Source organism: Excalfactoria chinensis, chromosome 6, assembly GCF_039878825.1.
Source record: "Excalfactoria chinensis isolate bCotChi1 chromosome 6, bCotChi1.hap2, whole genome shotgun sequence".
NCBI lineage: Eukaryota > Metazoa > Chordata > Aves > Galliformes > Phasianidae > Excalfactoria > Excalfactoria chinensis.
In genome coordinates this window covers 35,693,395-35,713,188 of record NC_092830.1, presented here as the reverse complement: position 1 = coordinate 35,713,188, position 19,794 = coordinate 35,693,395, and the positions used below count along the sequence as shown (strand labels likewise).

General features: G+C 45.6%; 1 protein-coding gene and 1 long non-coding RNA gene across 3 annotated transcripts; both read right to left on the bottom strand.

Annotated features, from left to right (window-relative positions):
• Positions 1 to 212: 212 nt before the first annotated feature.
• Positions 213 to 1,738, bottom strand: FOXI2 (forkhead box I2). 2 transcript variants are annotated; one of them, XM_072340472.1, is made up of 3 exons: positions 1,061 to 1,738; positions 794 to 984; positions 213 to 370 (listed from the first exon to the last, which is right to left on the bottom strand). In XM_072340472.1, the coding sequence occupies exons 1-2, from the start codon at positions 1,491 to 1,493 to the stop codon at positions 839 to 841; spliced, it is 579 nt and encodes a 192-aa protein (XP_072196573.1). In that variant the 5' UTR covers positions 1,494 to 1,738; the 3' UTR covers positions 213 to 370; positions 794 to 838. The 2 variants fall into 2 exon arrangements, with proteins under 2 accessions (XP_072196573.1, XP_072196572.1); XM_072340471.1 differs by having other exon boundaries at positions 794 to 967.
• Positions 1,739 to 1,748: 10 nt separating this feature from the next.
• LOC140254162 (uncharacterized) lies at positions 1,749 to 8,787 on the bottom strand. Its single transcript, XR_011904076.1, has 6 exons — positions 8,686 to 8,787; positions 5,355 to 5,449; positions 4,811 to 4,917; positions 3,961 to 4,051; positions 2,881 to 3,209; positions 1,749 to 2,209 (listed from the first exon to the last, which is right to left on the bottom strand). It is a non-coding gene; the product is annotated as an uncharacterized lncRNA (long non-coding RNA).
• Positions 8,788 to 19,794: the final 11,007 nt, after the last annotated feature.

Genomic DNA, 19,794 nt, shown 5'->3' with positions numbered 1-19,794 from the left:
GTTTTATTCAGAAATGCCATAGAGGATGGGGGGGAGGGGGGGAAGGGGGAGATGGCTGCCCCACAGGCCATGCCCAGCTCCAGGGTCATGTCCCACTGTTCCTCCCCACTCAGTGAGCCCATTTCCACCCCAACCATATCTGAGAGCTGTGCTTTGCAGCAAGGTCATCCCAGCTGCACTCCTGGATAGAGGAGAGGAAAGCAACTCGGGCATCCATGGGGCTGGAGATCAGCAGGAAGGCTGAGACAGGTTGCTCTTATCAAGGGGGAAGGAAAGCCACCGTCCCACCCAGCTTGCCCCGTGGTGATTCCTTTCAGCACCTAATAGGGGGCTGTAAGAAAGAAGGGGACAGAATCTTTAGCATCAGCATCTGTTGTGACAGGTCAAGGGAAAGAGGTTTCAAACTAAAGGATGGGTAATTTAGACTGGATATGAGAAAAAGTTGCAGACAATGAGGGCAGTGAGGCACTGCATGGGCCACCCAGAGAGGTGGGGGTGGTCTCTGCAGACACACAAGGTCAGGGGATGGGCTCACAGCACCTAACGGAGCTGTGGGTGTCCCTGTGCATTGCAGAGGGTGGCACCAGACGGCCTTTAGAGGTTCCTTCCAACTCAAACCATTCTATGAATGCTCCGCCATGCCTCGTGCGTTGGATGCTTTCAAGTCCCAACGGGGAGCACCTCCCACAGCCCTCCCACCTCCACTTCACCCTAAGCACACACATCCCACTCTTTCTCTCATCTCTCTATTTATAGGCCTATAAAATTGTACAGCTACACATTACAAAGATACTCCTTCCTCCACCTCAGTGCATCTCGCCGTGCCCGGGGGCTGCGTTCACACAAGGACCCCCAGCGGCTTCTCCGCTGTCTCCGGCCTCCAGCCGCCTCTTCCTCTTCCTCCTGAAGTTGCCGTTGTCGAACATTTTCTCGCAGTTGGGGTCCAGCGTCCAGTAGTTGCCTTTACCTGCGGGGAGAGGGATGCTGCAGCGCACGTCGCTCCGGCCCCGACCCACGGGCGGCACCGCTCCGCCCGCCCCGTCCCCATCCACCGCCTTACCCGGATCATCCTCGTCCCGCGGGACCTTCCTGAAGCAGTCGTTGAGGGAGAGGTTGTGTCGGATGGAGTTCTGCCAACCCGCCTTGCTCTTCTTATAGAAGGGGAAGTTCTCGGCCACGTATTGGTAGATCTGGCTGAGGGTCCGCCGCCGGCCCGGCGCGCTATGGATGGCCATAGCGATGAGCGCCGAGTACGAGTAGGGCGGCCGTGCCGGACGCGGCCCCTCGTGCTGCGGAAGCGGCGACGCCCAGCCCCGCTCGGGGCACGGCGATGGGAACGGAGCGGCGGGCGGGTAGGGGGCGGCGGGGCCGCCGAGCCACGCGTAGGGGCTGCCGGCGGGCGGAGCGCGGCGGGACAGCGCGGGCGGTCGGAGAGCCGCGTCCAGCAGCTCCCGAGCGAGGGGCGGCTCGGCGGGCGGCCCGAAGGCGTGCATGCTCCGGCGGCACCGAGCTGCCTGCCCCGACGGCGAGGCCGCCCCCCGCCCGCTTAAATAGCGCCCGCGGCTCCTCCGCCAGCACCGCGCTGCCCCGCGCCCGGCTACGGGAGGGCCGCCCCCGCCCCACGCGTGTCCGCTCCCCCGGCCCCGCCGAGACCCCTCCCTCCGCTCCCGGCCCGCAGGTGTGTGCGGAGTGATGGGGCTGAGCCCGGAGCGCCGCACCCGGCCGTGCCCCTGCTAGGACTCCCACGAAAGCAACAAGCGGTCCGGCAAGCACACGTGCGCTTCAAATACTGAACGCTGCCGAATTGGAGCGAACTCCTTTGCACGTTTACAGAAAGCCGCAGGTGCCCACCGCACCAATGAACCGGCACTGCCTGCTCACCCTGCTGGGAGAGAAGGAACGGACTGCTTTCCTTTCGTACTGCCGGTATTACTAACCTCGGGTAGAATTTGTACTCTGCTTTGGTCGATCCCAATCCACACGTCTGACAACCTATAAACACTTTGCTTCTGCGTCTCTTATGCTCCTGTAAAAACATTCTTTTGGGTTATGCTTTTCCTACCGATGTTAAAGCAGTGAGAAGGAAATCATCCGCATTTGTTTATCACTGCCAGAAGATGTAAACTGATGGAAACCTGGTTTTCAGTTGCTCTTCTGAACATCCTCTTGCTTTAGAATACATCCATCTTTTAGAAACTTCATACCAGTCCTGAAACATGCAGAAATAAGATGAGGGTTTAGCAGCATCCATAGCTATAGACAGGTGAAGGTGAAAGGGCTGACTGACCCATGGTAGGGAATTCAAATAGCTCTATCAGGAAGCAGCAGCCTTTGCCAAACACCCAAATGTAACTCCTTCACTGCTTCATGATACGGAACCCATAAGGAAGAAATAGTTCTTGTTATGAAAAGTGTAGCGTTTTACAACTTTGGCTCTTTGCTTTCTCTTAGAGTTTCACCAAAATCACACGATAAAAAGTGAATGATGACAGTGTGACCGAGGAGCATCCTTGGCTGTTCTGTGGTTATGCTCAATCTCGGCTCTAAGTTGAGCCCCAATTCCAGCCCTGGCCCCATTCCGATCCCCATTCCCATCTCCAGCCCCAGTCCCATTCCGATCCGCCGTCCCATTCCCATCCCCAGCCGCTGCCGCTCGCACATCCCACCCTTCCCGGCCTGTTCTCGCGCTGTGGCTGGTAACGGTGTGGTTGCAATGCCATCTAGCGACCATGGTGGCTGATGAGCTCCAGGAGCTGTTTTTCCTCTCGTTACTCCCTACCTTCCTCTGCTGCTGCCGCCGTAACATCCAATTAGGCGGCTTAAAGCCCGAGAAATGAGGTGGGCTAACAAGCAAGCGTGAGAGACAGGAGTAGTACTGACCTCGTGTCGTTTGCAAGCTGTGTAGTACATCCTCATCAAGTAGCGCGGCTTAATTGGCTTGCTAAAGGCATCGCTACTGCAAGGTGCTGCCTGCTCTCAGGTGCGTGGGGTGGTGGGTGACAACTGCTTGTGGCCAACTGGTCACCTGCACTTCCATAGTTAGTGTTGTACGTGGGCACCGCTTGCCCCTTATTCTCTTAGCAAGGTGGCTTAAAAGGTCGCACAGAAGCTCACGTGGGGAGACTGAAGCACTCAAAGTATTCCTTCATTTTCTGGCAAGGCTGTTGTAGAGGTGGGCAGTTTGCACCAACATCAGGCTGAGATTTCTCCTAAAGCAATACAGATTGGAATCTGCTCCCCTCCTTTCAACTAAAAGGAAGCGGGAGCAGCTGAAATATAAACACACAGTGAGAACCTGCAAACAATTTAAGATGAACTACTCAGAACATATCAAAACAGAAGGGAATTCATCAAACACCATGAATACCCACCCAAACTTTATGTTGGACTTAACACAGCTCTGCTCGTTTGCTGTGACAATTATTAACTAACTAATGGACGTTTTGGGGGACAATCAAGCTTGAGACAATTAGTCTATGGCAATTAACTCAACTCTAAAACTAGAATTCAGATAATCTCAGCAATTACAACTTGAACCTGAAATATGTGTCTCAGAGGAAGCCAATAAGACAGACTCATCTACTGGAGGCTGCCATATTTAGATTGCATGATATATTCCAATTTATTTTATTCCCCAATTCTCTGGGTGCGGTTGAGACAGCAAGAAAGGAGAAGCCAAAGTATTCCCCATCCTATCCCCCATCCACACTGAGCACAGAAAGCACATGGGTAGCACAACTCCAGCCACCCCCCTTGATATGCTGTGGTCTCTCCTGGTGGCATCACCAGGGGGAACTACTGCTATGTGGGACAAATGGAGCACCACCACTTGTATACACGTCACAACATCCATCTACTTGTGTGTGCACCCTTCAGAAGCATCAAGTGAAACGGTTGTGGTCAGATGGAGTTGCAACCACCTGCTTTACCCAAGGCACACCTCCCTTTTCCATCACTCACCTGGTCTACATTGGAGATCGGTGTCAAACATGGGCTGTCCTGTAGCTGTTCCACTGCAGAAGGGCCAGCACATTGTGAGCATCTTGTTCTGCTGCAATCAAGTGTGAAGAAACCCTTTTAATAAGCCCTTTTTTGCTTCCATTACTAAGTAGGCTATTAATTACTGCAAAACTCATGTTTAATGGAAAGACATTGAAGAGCATGTCTCCTTGAGGACCTGCTTTGTTTTTGAAAGCCTAAGTGTTTACATCACGCTCTGTGATTTATTCTCAGGTTGGCTGAGACTCGCTGTGCTGGACTGTGGACAAAGCCCATTTATTTCCCATGCTGGGAAGGCCATCCATCAAAGAGAACATGGAGTGTGTTGCCAGCCAGGAACCTGAGAGCTGGGTGATGAGGGGAGCTGGAGGCTTCTCAGCCATCCCCCTTCTGATTTCATCCCAAATCGCAGCAAAATAATGGGAAACTCCTACTTGCAAGGGACTGGGAGAAGCATCCTTGGCTCTCTGTCCTTTCCCTGCTGATCTTCTCCAAATGAACAGCTGGGTATTGGCACTGCTGCTCAGGGCCTGGTGGGGTCACTGTCCCTGGAGGTATTCCAGAGCCATGGGCATGTGGAACTGAGGGATGTGGGCACAGTGGGATGGGCTGGGGATCCCGGCACACACTTCCAGCTTTGATGATCCTAAGATTCAATGGAAGGGCACTGATGGGAGACTTGCAGGCTCCTGGCCTGTAAGACAGCTTCATTTTCTGCTGGCTGTTTATGTTTCCTTGAAACATACATGGACTTTAGTACCAAGCAATTGCTTTCAAACTGCTGTGGATGTTGTTTGGAGCCCAAGCTCACCTGCTTTCAGTAGGCAGTACCAGATTTTATGCTGGTCCTCTTACTGACAGATTAGCTTGACAGTGTTTGTACTTGTAACTGCTCACCTTTAAGTCTTCATTTCCAAGCTGTAATATAAACAAATCAACATTTAAAGAGCATCCAACTCCACTGACACAGCGTAATGCTGGCACTTACAAGTTCACAACCTTCTACAGGCTGCCCCATCACTAAGAGGGATTTGTTGCCTTGCAAAACCCTGCCTGCTCCCGTGCAAAGGTATTTGACCCTGGGCAAAGCCTCAATTAAAGGAGATTTTTGATACTGCACTTTGCACTTGTTTGGCACACTATGAACAGCTGTAACTCACCAGCCAAAGCACAGGGAAGGGATAACCAGGCACTTGAAACTCAGCTGTGTTTTAGAAGGCAGGCAGCTGTTGGATGGTTAGAAGCTGTGCACAAGTGAAAGCACGGTAGGGGCTGATCAGTTTTGCATATCTTACATATACATACATAGCATATCTTACAGGTGTGTTATGCTCCTGACACCCCACAAAGCTCACCTTCTCACCCCTCCAAAGGCTTTTCCTTCTTCTCTGTGGTGACAGAGCAACTCCTATCCTTCTTCTTCTACACCAGATATTTGTAGCACTGGAGCCTAAGAGAAAGATGGATGGAGAAAGGCTTGGGATGTCGGCACGCTGCTGCTCCGAGTCACTACAAGCAGACTCAAAGTCACAGGTCCTACGTCCCATTTACTTTAATGGGTTTTGTTCAGCCAATTAGGCTCTTTTTCCTTCAGATTTCATCCGCACAAAGGACAGCGTTAATACTTAGAGCCTCGTGGGACTAATTGCCTGTGAAGTCACTTTGAGACCTTGGAGAGAAGCACTGGTGATATTAATTATTATTACAGGTATTATAACATTAAACATAAGTTCATGCATCTATTATATATGTTTTTTTTCCCAAATAGATCACGGTAAAGGAGCTAAAGCCTCCCCCAGGCTGCTCCATTATTCTATCACCCTTCGTTTGAAAGAAGGTGCCTCAGCTCTATTCTTCTGTAAGATCACATCCAGGTCAGAGTCAACAAGAACTATTGCTGTTCACTTGATCATTTTCTACGACCCATATTTTTTTTTTCCTTTATTCAAATGCTTTAATTTTGTTCTCCTGAGGAATGATTAATTTGCTCCTGTAAAAAGCCAAGATGAGCAGGGATTCGGAAAGCTGGGATATAACAGTGCCAGTTGTATGCTGCAAAAGTACAGTGGCCCATTATAAATGTGAAAGACTTGGCGAGCAGTTTTCTTCTCATGATATAATACATTCTAACCAATCAAATATCCAAGAGGGCAAAATTAACCTCTTCCCACTGTTACTGAGTCGAGTGGCATCACACCATCAGTGCACCAAAGTCCCACAGCACAACACGAAACCAGTGATAAATGTAGATTATTCCTAAGGATGAGTTACAAGAAATAGTTAAGCCTTGTCCCAGTGCAAGTCACAAAGTGGAGGAACTATTCATAGAGAACAGCAGAAACCCGGGCCTAGAAAGAAGCTGCTCTATACTAAGAGTGTTCCCTAGGGTAACTATCCACCAAGTGACCAGCACAGGTTTAAAATGACGCACTGCAGCTAAGGAGAACATTCACCACTAGATGAACAGAAAGCCCATTTCTATACTGGTGATTCCAACCCCAACTGGGAAAGCAGCTCCCGCTGTATCCTGGGTACATTGGCTGACTTTCTTGCCACTAGAAGTCAGCCAGCAGCCTGTAATTAAACTGAATATCTTCCTGGAACTTTGCTTCCATAAACGGTGCCATCTTTTGAGTAATATATCATTGGTATGCCCTGCTCAGATTATTACACTAATATATCATTAGAGCAACATCTTGCTTCAGTGATGGATTGGTGTAACACGGTGTGAGAGCTGCAGCTCGCTCAGGTAATATATGATGCTCTTGTACTGATGTATGGCCAATGTATCTCAGAGAGGAGCTGCTGGGATGATGCATTCCCCAGTGGCAGCGCAGCCCCACAGTGAACAACACTGGCACACTGCAGGAGGATGCTCCATCTCAGCAAATCTTTGCTTTACAAGCATACGGGCTGATTTATCCTGCTGACAAGGCAGGTAGATGGGGATAGCCCTGATGAGTTTTGATGTCCTACAGGACCAAGGGGCCAGCAGGGAAGACTTGGCACATGCTTATGCTGGAGAACATGCCAAACTGAACACAGGTCAGAAAACACCCTTACTGTGATTGCCCTCAGCATCACACCATCTTGAGCCCAGAGAAATCAATGGGCAGGTAGTTATTTACACACAGTGATGATGAAAGGCTTTGAGATTACTAACAGAGCCTAAAACACCTCTCAGTTTACAGAAGAGAGAGAGCTAAATCTAATGCATCCAATCCTTATTTTGCCATCAGTGCATGATGGAAACCCACTCAGACCTGGGGGCTTCCGAGTCCAGTGGTGTACTGCATATTACCACTGTAAAGCTTTACATAGAATCCTAGAATGGCCTGGGCTGCAAAGGCCCACAGTGCTCATCCAGTTCCAACCCCCTGCTACATGCAGGGTCACCAACCAGCAGCCCAGGCTGCCCAGAGCCACATCCAGCCTGGCCTTGAATGCCTGCAGGGATGGGGCATCTACAGCCTCCTTGGGCAACCTGTTCCAGTGCATACATAAGGAGTAGTTACTGCTCTATCACTTTCCTGAGAGTACCAAGGGCTGAAAAAACATGACAGCTGATTTCTGAACTGGGAAATGTAGATCTTTATACGTGAAAAGGTGAAAACATCTTCCTAGATTCTACTCCCCCCCCCCTCCAAAACAGATTCTGAGCAACTCCTCAAAAGAAAAACAAGCCCCCAATTGTGCTGTTTTCCCTCTTGCACAGACAAAACCGAGCAATCGCTGTTCATAACAAAAGCACACAAAACAGCTTTCTGGCAGAGCCCGAACTCATGCTAGCTCAAGCTCAAAAGGAAAATATTTGCACCATATGACTCAGTGCAAATGGTTTACCTACTGTTCTTTTTCCAGCTTTAATTACTGTGGTTGTCACCGAGAAACCACTGAAATTCTACAAGGACACGCAGAGGTTGTGTTATGTTTCTCTTTTATCATGACAGCAGTTCTGTTACTCCAACAATGTGGAAACATCTACAATCATCAACAGCCACTTCAGAAGGTATTTCTTTTATCAACAAGATGATACAAGCTGTAATAAAGCAATCAGCAATCTCTGTAATTTGTTTTGTTTCCAGACATTCACCTAACCTCTACCTGGTCCTTCTGCCAGCCTCTGGCACAGGAATGCTGTATTCCATCCATTACATGCATGGAAATTAAATTGAGTAGTGGGTGGAAAAGAGAATTAGATTTAGTAAGTTAAACAATGCATGGAAATTGATCTGCGCGTATTATGCATAACCTTCCTGACACTGTTCTATTCAGTGCTACTAAATGCATTTCAAGGGGCAGCACTAAATGAAATGACTGCTATTTACCACACGGGATGCTCCTCCTTCCCCCCCCACCAAACCTGCCAAAGCTTTGTATAGTTAAGATAAAGTCCTATTGTTTCTCCTTCTCCATGCCACCAGGAACAATGTCCACTAACTTTGGCCCTAAGTGCCCTGGCCAGGGCCTGCAGAAGACAACTTAAGAACACCTACAGAGCTTGCGAAAGCTCAAGTGGAGTTCTGTGCGTGGTTATTGTGAGAAATGATGCATTTAGAAGTGCTGCAATGTAATGCTATAATGGGATGATGATAGCAAGGTGGCAAAATCTTTGGCTATAGCAAACGAGAACAAGTTCAAATGCAGCAGGCACAGATACAGACATGAAAGAAAAGAGCTGCTTACCTTGGGAAGGCCATAGGTAGACAGGGACCTCCAGCAAGAGACACCTTCACCTCCACTGCCAAGCCTTAAATGAGGTCTGGAAAGAGGTGAATCCTGGCTCCAGCCCTTCCAGTCTCTCAGGTGCACTGTATTGCATTGCGTGCACCTGAGCTCCCCTGGGTTGGCCCTGCCTTCCTACCAGGTGCTCCATCACTGATTCAGGCCATGACTTAGCATTGCCACTGCATGTGATTTGATGTTTCATATTAACTAAGTTCCCCTATTTCATCCTCTCCTATCTGTCATACGAAAAGGGAGTTCTCTCCGGTGAGCAGTAGCAGTAGAAGCAGCAGTAGTCCAGTTTGTTTTGTGGCTGGCTGAAAAAGAGGACTTTGCCTGTACATACCAGTGACTGCTGGCACCCAGAACACATACCCTACGAGTTATAGAGGCACAAAGGAAATAATGAAGTGATACCGGAAAAAAAAAAGGAGTTATTTATCGGTATCCCAGAACACAAGATAGAAAGGGAAAGTACAGAGGGCTGCAGAGTGATTTTGCAGCAGAGAACAGAGCTAGTTTAAGGACATTCAGCAGCAGCATCCAAGGTCGGCACCATTGACTGGATGAGTGCAGGCACTACGGCCCCTTGCTGTGACAGAAATGATAGGCAGATGGATGGAACTAGGCCAGAAAGGCCTTGAAATGAAGATACATTGTTCGTGTTTGCTGTGTATACAAGATAAAAGCAGTTCATGTATTCAGAGTAGTGAGACACAGGTAATGTAATAAGAAAATGCAGGAGGAGTTGAAGTGGTTGGATCACGCTGAAAAGCCAAGGACTGCAAGCAAAAGCCTCCCAGCTGATGGATATCCAGGAAGGCTGAATACATAATGTTACAGAATCTCTGTTAGATTGTGGCTATAATCTACCCTCACAAAACAGTATCCCAGTGTACTGAGTTAGCTGAAACACAAGCAGAAAACCTTAATATTAGACCAGCTAAATGGAGGCACAATGAAGGCAGTGGGATGCCTGCCTCTGATCACACTGGATCTCTTTCTTTCCCTTTAAATTCTTCAGGACTTTTAAAACCAGTGAGGGGTTAATACAAACCTGGGGCAGAATATTTGACCTTTGGTGCATTGATCCCCTTAATTTCGTCATTAGCTATTGCAAGGTAATGTGACCTCTGATTGTTAGCAGAAGGTGTGATGCTGGAAACCCGAAGGTGAAAACACACAGTCTCAGGGTTGCACTTTGTCTGGTTTTGTCCCCGTTCGTTGCCATAAAAATCTTCTTAAAAGTGATTAGAAGTTTGCTTATGCAGGGCAATTATGTTGCAGATTGCTTCTTCTTATTATGTAGCTAATAAAAATAACAGCAATGTATATCTTGGCCCAAAGAGGTTGGGAGTTTATTAAAGTTGTAAATTATGGATTCCACTAAAGCAGGATAATAAGATCAAGCAGCACAGCGTGCGCAGTAATCATTCTCCTATTTTCCTCTAATATTGTGCCGTTATTAGACATTTTGTCCCTTATTAATCTTCCTTGACCTTCCCCTCCCCCCCCCCCCCCCAAATTCTCCTTCCTATAAAACTGAATAACTGCTGAGTATTGTAACGTGCTGACTGATGTCTGCGAGGAGAGTGGGGTGCAGTGTTGCGCAGTGGGGCCAACAGAACTGATGCCCTATGGTGAACACACACCAACCCCGCTCCCATGGCATGGGGCTTATGGGCAGGCACATGTGCTGGAGTAACCCTGCCATCTCCCATCCACTTCAGCTATACACTGAAGTTTGATTCTGGTCTCTAGATCGTTTTTCCCCTTATTGGTGGGAGAACGAAGAGAAAAAAAACTTGCATGTTTGGAGTTGATCTGCTCGTTTGAGCACACAATAGATAACATTTTGCCAGCCACAGTGTTGTAAATGAGGTTCATGGGGCACTTGAGTAAATAAATACCCGAGACAGTAAACTCTAAAAATCAGCAGCTCTGCACACCAAGCAATTCTCTTGCTCGCTCTGTTTCTCTGCAATGCTCTCCGACTCACGTGCTGCAGCAGCAGAGGTCGCTGGTCCCACAGCCCATCGGGAAAGGCTGATCCTCGTCCCCAGGTGACCGTGGTTTGTGTTCGGTGCACTGAACTGCTGCCCAATCCCAAACGATGCTGCTGGGGCTGAGTCTTGCAAAGGCAACAGGAACAAGAGTCAACAGCATCGTGTTCTTAGCCAGGCAGCAGGCAGGGAAAGGTGCCCTGACACCAGCACGGCACTCACAGAGCTGGCATCTCCTGCTGCTCTGCACCCCAGTGGCAAAATCCAGCGCTTGGAGCCTGCAAAGCCCCACGGTGTGCGGTCATGAACAAGGGCAGGCACAGCAGGTGGGTGCCGACACCTACCGAGCACCAAGGGTTACTATCTGTAATAAAAATGCTCCATTTGGAACACACTTTTTACAGCAGGTGGCTAAAGAGTGTTTTCCCAGCATGGAGAATAACAGCTTTTAAGGACTATTATGATTCTTTTATGCATGCAACAAAAACAAACAAACAAACAAACAAAAAAAAACTCCAAAGAAAAACCAACGGCAGCAAAACACCCAAATCCACTATTTGTGTCACTTAATGGGCTCCATGTGAACACTAAACAGAAGGAAGTCACAAAGAGAAATGCATGCACTGTAAGCAGCAGCGAACCATTATCCCTCCATGGTGTCTGCTGCAATCCAGCAGGCAACAAGTGGCTATCCCAGCACAGAGCTGAGGAGATCACAGAATCTTATCATAGAATGGCCTGGGTTGAAAAGGACCACAGTGATCATCTACTTTGATCCTCCCTGCTATGTGAAGGGTTGCCAACCACCAGACTAGGCTGCCCAGAGATCTTTAGGACCCTGAGTTTTTGCTCTGAACTGGTTGGATATTTAGTGCAGGTATTTCTGCATGCAGCAGGAGGCTGTGAACCTCAGCCACACCAATGGGCACAAAGAGCTTATATTTCACCTCTGTGTTTTTAATTTAACTCCCTCTGTGAAGCTTTATTTACTTTGGACACATCCTGTGATGCTTCTACTCTTACAGTCAGCACATTTTAAACCTTGCTGGAAGAGAGACTTGATTCCTGCACAGTGAAAGGGGATGGCAAAGACAACGAGCTAGCCATGCTGCTGGGCCACACCGCTCTCCTCCTACCACCAATATGGCACACTGTTCACCAGCAGTGCCTCTCCATTTGATCATTCTGGGCCTGTTTTTATTCCCTCCTTTTCAGTGGATGGTACCGTATTCCACTGATCAAAGCAGGGGCCATTCAGAAAGCCAGGCTGAGGGCAGGGATGTTGAAACCAAGTTTTCACACACACACACACACACACACACATATATATATATATCACACACACAAATATATATATATATATATATATGATATAATATATATATATTATAGAATATTATATATTCGATGAAGTCCACTGACCTGCTCACCTCTGAGGTGCTCCTCTGGCCAACTCGGAGACAAAAGAAAAACACATTTATTTGCTTTTCCCAACAGTGTTCCTGATATGTCAGTGCCTTCCGACCCAGACTGCAGCAGGGAGCTGAGGCGGTGCAGGAGGTGTGGGAGAGGAGCAGCCCTGCTGTGATGCCTGGCTGTGTGGTGCTCAATGGGGTGCTTTCCCAAAGACTCACCTCGTCTCCATGAACAATTTCTCTGCTTTCTCTACAAAAAAATGTTTGTTTTGTTTTTGAATTAAAATCTAAAGTGCTTTGAAGTACAGAAATCATTAATTTCAATATCCATGTTCTGCAGGAGAATGCCTGAGGGTAACAGCGGTGAATTCTAACATAAAGATTTACATTACTGTAACATTAATGCGTTAAAAGCTTTTAATTAATACAAAATAATCAGAAATAAGCAAGTTTCCTTCAAGCTGCTTCTCTACCCATGAAGCTTCTTTCTCACAGACTTCAATAATGTCATCTGCAGGACAACAGTATACTCATCATCGTATCTAATTAAGAGGCTCGAAAGGCATTCTTATCACAACTTTCCATATGTTGCAAACGATGGCTATTGTGGACTGTTTTCACTGTGGTGATGCTTCAAGAGAAGGTCCCACCACTCTGGATGCTGTCCAAATACACATCCTTGTCCAAAGAGTTTACAATCATCCGAGGCCAGTGGAGCCTGTAGCAAAAAAGGGGATGACAAGACAGTGATGGAGGGATAAGCAGTTTATGCTCACGAACGGTGCTCAGAAAACCCAACGCACGCTATGAAATTAATGAGATAAATATATGAAACAAAATTGCAGCACATCCTCATCTACAGAATATTTTCCAGCCCATTTGCATAATTTTAAAGGCTTGTTGGTCTATTAGCAACCAGCACAAACAACTTCTGGGTGTTGACTTTTCCCAGCCTGACTTGTATGTTTTATGCAGGCCAAGACCCCCAGTGTTAGCAAGTGTGTTAACACAGGGGCGGTCCTGCTCTGCATGTCACATCAATTCCAAGATAATAAGGCAATGCCCGCTATAAATACTGCAGGGTTTTATCATCTGGATTTCACATGCTCCAGTTTGTTTGTGCCAGCAAAGAAATCAGGATATAAAATGGATTTTATTTTTCCTGGGGTTATGTAGCAGGGAAAAGTGTTGGGAATTAAAACTGGTTATCCAGGTGGGCCAGGCACAACTGTCCGTGCTGGTGTTGTCCTGTCCTGTTGCACACACCCATGTACACTACTTACCTGCACCTTTCTTTGGCCTTTCTAGATGGATTTGTTCAAGATATCAGATGTGCAATAGCATCTGTTAATTCATTCTAAACTTTAATAATCTGTAGTCCTTTCTTATATCATAGAATCATAGAATCACAAGGTTGGAAAGGACCTACGAGATTATCTAGTCCAACCACCCTCCTGTCACCATTACTAGGCACTAAGCTACTAAACCACATCTCATGGCACCTCATCCAGACGCCTCTTGAACATCACCAGGGATGGTGACTCCACCGCCTCCCTGGGCAGCCATACAGTGCCGGAGCACTCTTTGAGAGAAGAAGTTTTTCCTTATATCTAACGTAAATCTCCTCTGTGGAGAACCTGTGGCCATTTCCTCGGGTACTGTTTGTTGTCTGGGAGAAGAGGCAGTTGTAGAGTGCAATGAGTTCTCCCCTGAGCTTCCTCTTCTCCAGTGTAAACAACTCCAGCTTCCTCAGTCACTCCTCATAAGACTTGTGCCCCAGACCACTCACCAGTATCATTAGTACTCAATATAGAATTTAGATAGTCAGTGCGAAGTTTTAGCTGCCATTGGTATCATCCCCTCCAAAAACAACAAAACAAAACCAAAGACAAATACAACAACAAAACATTATTTTGCCCTTCTTACCTATTCATCTATTGTCCATTTATCACCAAAGTCACCTGGCAGATTTCAGTATGCAAAGAGAAAATCTCAGATTTCAGTTGTATATGAAGAGTAATTCTCCATGAACACTGACTCTTAAATGACATTTACATTAGTGCAAGACAAAAGAATAAGCGACATATTAAGAGCCCATTTGTGTAAGATGAAGCGTAGAAAGATTCTACATCAAAGTTGACTGCACTGGAAAGTTATCCAACTTTAAGTAAATCCATAACTTGGACCATATTGGTCATTGCCAACTGTGACAATAAGTAGACACAGGTTTTGCAATGGAACTTGGGGTAGAAATCAATGAAGGGTATTGGTAAGACGTATTTCAGCCCAGTGCATTTCAGTTCTGCCTCCTGATTTCAATGGCTTTATTTATTCATTATCTATTTTTATGTATCGCTAAGACGGTAAATGGAAATGCATGGACAGAGTTACTAACAGCGAATGCACTGGCAAAAAATATATATATATCTTTAAATAAAAGTTCTTTTATAATTAGGCTGACGTGACTTTATTAAAAAAGAAGATTGAAAACTTTGTGATGTGAAACAGTTTTAAATGGAAACACGTTAAATTATTTACTATGGTAAAATAAGTATTTAATGGAGAAGCGTTTAAAATTTAATTGACTGCTGAGATTATCAGTTGAATTATGTGAGGCACTGACATGATGTACAGCTTTCTCTTGTAATTGAAAACACTAAGGAAAGCATTTTTATAAACCTATTTTGAAACACAGAAAAGTTAATGGAAGATTTGTTGTAAAATGTTGTGCCGCGTTATTACTCAAGTCGCTGGAGATAACCAAAACTGAGTGATTTAGGGGGAGTAAGGGATGAGTGGGGCAGTGCTTATATTTAGATGACTATGACTAAAGTTTGCGTCTGGAATTTTAGATGGATAATTAAATAACTTAATCAAGTCCTGGTATGCAAAGTAAGTTTAACTGACTTAATAAAAACTCCTAATAACACAGACTCCCTTTTTGTCTTTGTATTTACCACCCACTTGTACCCAATACCATCAGCCATGGCATTGCAGAATGAGAAAATATGTTCTAAAGAAGGACAAGACACCAAGAGGTCCTGCTGCTGCTCGCCGTGCTCCCAAAACCCAAGACATGAGGTAGCAGGAGGAAACCAGCTCCTCCCCACTTGCCTTGGGCTTCCCTGTAGTTTCCATGTGCCATATTATGGAGCTCCATCCTTACCTTGTCCTTCCTTCTTCACGTGGCCAGAAGAAGGCAATGGTAGGAACCACAGAACCAGAGTCTGAAAGGTCATTGTGTGGACCTAAAGGTCTTCCTCCACATCCCACCAATAATGTGAGCCAAGAGCAGGGTCTTCGAGGTCCTACACATCTTCCACACACACCTGAGGTAAGGGCTGCTCCTGAGCTGGAGAACTCACTGTACACCGTGTATTCATAATAACCATCTCTAATGGCAGACATCATTGACTCAGAGAGCTCCCCATACATCCCCATTCTCTTCTGGATATTTCACATTGTCTTTCTTACCCATCAGCAATGGTTCCCAGCGGGTCCATGCAGCACTACCTTAACAGCGGATGTCTCCCACTTTATAAGGATTAATGCTGTTTCAAAATTATAAGAAATAATGTCAAGCTTTTAAAAAATGACTGCGTAGTCTTGTATTGATGAAAAATCACCTAGGAAGCACCGGCTGAGTCAACCATTAAATGATAATTCCAGACTATTTCTGGATTATTTATAACACTTGACAAAATATTACTAATATTAGGCATTGCCAAACAATGTGTCAGATTGCCACTCTAATTACTCCACCAGCAACACAAATCCTTTTGCAGCCGATCGCATTTGGATATGTTTGTAGCCACCCAATAAATTCTTTGTGTTATTTTTAAATTGTTGTGATTTCATTTTAAACTCCCTGGCAGTTGAACGCTAGCACAGGGCTGTAACTATTCTTTTCATTGCAGCACACATCTCACTGACATTTCCATCTATCCAGGGACTTCTCAAAAACATTATTATTATGATTATTATTTTAGACGAGCACGTTTAATACATTCACACTGAAAAACCTTTTGGCTCACAGCTTAACTGGTGATCTGTGCTTAGGATGCACAGCATGAAAACAACATGTTATTCTAGAAATTTCTATGTTTTTGTTTTTTTTTTTTTTTTTCCTTTCTTTCATTTATTTGTGGGAGAAGGAAACCTCACTTGGAGCAATTAAAGGCTTTAATGTTTTTAACTTCTTAGTGCTGTGTAAGAACCAACTACATGTACCACAAATGAACATTTCTAAGGACACGGAGAGGCGTCATGTTATTACCCCCACGAAGCAGCAATGAGTGTATATTGGAACAATTAGTCACCAATAATGGGAACTTAAGATCTGTGGCGATGTATTACTTCTCAGTGTGCAGTGGGAGCTGGACTATTTCAGTTAACAGCTGTGCTACAAGAGCCACTGTCAGTTTGGCATCATCTCCATTGGATGCCAAGGCGCGTTGTTTGCCTATAGCACTTAATGGCAATTTGTGCACCAAGCCACTGCAAGGAAGCAGAAGCTGTCCCTGCTGCCCGCCCTGCTCTGCTCCACTGAGAAACAGGCTGCAGACACAGCCCATGCATAAAGCAGGCTTCCCTGCAATGCTCTCTTGAGCTGTGCCTGCCTTCTGGACTTGATGATCCCTTCCAAACTGTAAGATTGGATGACTCTATGATTCCATGCTCAGGCATATGCGCACATCTAACTGCTATCTGCACCTCTGATCTTAAAACCTCTGCCTTAAGGAAGTCTTCTTTCCAAAGCAAACAGGAAAGAAACAGGAAAGGCACTGTAAAATATTGGCTCCCACAGTGCTATACAAATACTACCCCACGATCCAGTAATATGATCCATCCACAGTGTTTTTTTCTTTTAAATGTAGCAATTAAACTCAGTCTCAGCTGAGAATCAGGATGTCAGATTTCAGCCCAAGTGAAAATAGATGATTGAATTATAAATCCCTAAAAATAGAAATCCAGAACGCAATCACTGACACAACCTTCATTTGGGCCCCTATAGTATTATAAAAGACATTTAGTAAACAACAAGGTAGCTAATGATGCAGTAAGCATTTTCATACAGCACTTAGAGACAACTCACTACACATAATTAGAGCATTACTAGAGTCATCAACTGTCTAGTACCTCTGATAAGGAAATGTCACCTGCCTCAAAATATGGCAGCGTTTCCAGCTGCCTTCTGTGCAAAGCTTTAAAAATCAGAGAAAGAAGACAAGAGAAACAAAGCTAATGACACAGCTCACATCTTGCTGTTTTGAAGCAGCACAGAAAATTGGAAGTGAAAATCCTTTTAATCAGTGTCATTTGCTGAACTTTGTAATAAGCTCTTCCTTTGAGATTAATCAACCTTCTAAACCAAATCTTCTGTCCATCTGAGCTGAGAGATGGGTCAGGTTCCTGCACGGTGTGTGCAGGGCTGAGCAATTGGTTGGATTTGTCTTGGCCAGGTTGACTGCCCAAACATGGAGCATATTTGTCACCCAGGCTTTTCCTGGGTGTGATGCCAGAGGATGATTCATTCCCTTGAGACACGACTCAGGTGGGTTGAAACACCCTTGGGCACGTTGGCCTCTACCTCCATTGTGAAGGGAGTGAGATTGTTTAATCAGACATCCAGCTCTTAAATGACTGGAGTAGCAAATGCTGTTTGTTCATGAGCCTGTAAGCCTGGAGCTTCCACCACCAATCAATACGCAACCAGAAAACAAAACCATGTTAGCATCTTGTCTTGGGGTGCAGTCAGGCTGCCAACCAAAATGCCCCTTCTGTAGAGTTTTCTATGAAGACAGATGTGTCCAAGTGCTGAGATCAGCACAGCACCGCTTCCATGTATTTTTAAAGAGTCATGAAGGCAACAGGAACTCGGCAGGCAGATTAGCATCAGTGATGTGGAACCACAACATGAACATAAATAAAGTATTGAGTGAACAGCGAATAACTGCAGCACTCCAGGATAACGGGATCTTTGGTAGCAATTGAAGGGTTTTAGTTGTTGGAAACAAGCATTTTCTGCCCTCCTAAATTAATTCACTGATCACTTTTAGATACGGGGATAATTTGGTGTGGATCCAAATGAATCTTTTCTTGGTTACTCAGTGTTTTCTTTTGGATACAGGGATAGAGAATGCCAGAAAACGAGGGGAAAAAGAACAGAAAACAATTGAACTTAGATAAGGCAGGGAATTGTATGAATTCAGAGAGGAGCTATTGAGACAGAGAGCATCCTTCATCACAGCAAGACATGGAGGTGTGGTGGGAGTGGGAGAATGACGCATCGAACGTGAACCAGCATTCTGATTGACATACCAAACCTTCAAAGAAACAAACAAACAAACAGAATAAAAAACCCCAACCCAACCACGAAAGACTTTTCTTTAAAAAGCTGAAAGATCTGATATTAATCAATATCAGGAAGAGGAGACTGAGGGAGGCTGTTTCAAAGGAGGAAACCAGCAGCCAGCCCAGCTGCTCTTTTTGGACACTGAAAATGAGGCAAAATGAGATCGACACAATGGCAACAAAAGCCATGTGCAGAATTCCTAATTGATCTTCCAGGAGCAGTCTAGACAGACCAGACCTTTGCATTCCCAGTGGCACCAGTGCTGCTTTTTGCTGCTCCCACAGCAGGGTGCTTACCTCGCTTGCTGTTTAGAGGAACACAGTCTTGCTCAGAGGCTACACAAGATTAGGGGCTGAACCACCTCTTGAGTCTCTTTCAGCTTTACATCCACAGGGTAATTTTTTTTTTCCCTGACTCCTAACATCAAAACACCCCATGTTTGTTCATTTGGTACTGTTGCAAGTCAGGCAAGAGCCACTTGGGAGAAGGAGAAACCTCTTTTGATGCACAGTGTGCTAATGGCACAGTGAAGACTGCAGATGTCCCCTTGGCAAGACTGGCCTGGATTAGAAAGATGTAATGAAAACACACCCTGTGTTTAGTCGTTGGGAAACAAGTGGTTTCATAAGCCTGTATTTTCCTTTCTTCTCGTTATTTTTTTCCCCTCAGGGTAGTTCTTTCCCTCTTTTCTGAAAGCCTCGTGTTACCATGGGAAACATGACAGAAAGCAGCAGGCATTGTTAGCCTGGGAGGTCTTGAATAATTTTTATGTGAAAACCTTTTAATTCCTAAGGTATAATTTTAAGGCGCTGATACAAATCCCATTGTAGCCCACAAAAGGTTTTCCTCAGAGTTAAATATGTAAGAGTTAACTGATTATTCCTGCACTAATCCCTAAAACAGGAACAAAAATAATGCTCTGAACAACACAGAAATAAACTCTCCAGAAGAGCGAAAGAACCGACTCCATTAACAATGTAGAAAACCTTTGACTGAGTCAACACAAAGCATTTTTCAATGTGCTTGGCTTATACAATCCAGAAGTCAATTCACTGTCAGAATATTTGTTCTGGACTTGTCAGGAATCTATTGTAGAAGTAACAGCTCTGTTTGCAGAAGCCTCTGCTAAATGCTATCACCATTTGTACTGCCCTCTCACAAGCACCTGTAGCCCCTCATTCCTCTTAAACATGGAGATATTTCCTTGTTCCACTTCTGAAGCTGACTGCAGGTGTTTCAAAGCTGACTTGGGGAGATAAGACAACTTAATAACGTGATGCTTAGCTGGTAACCTGCT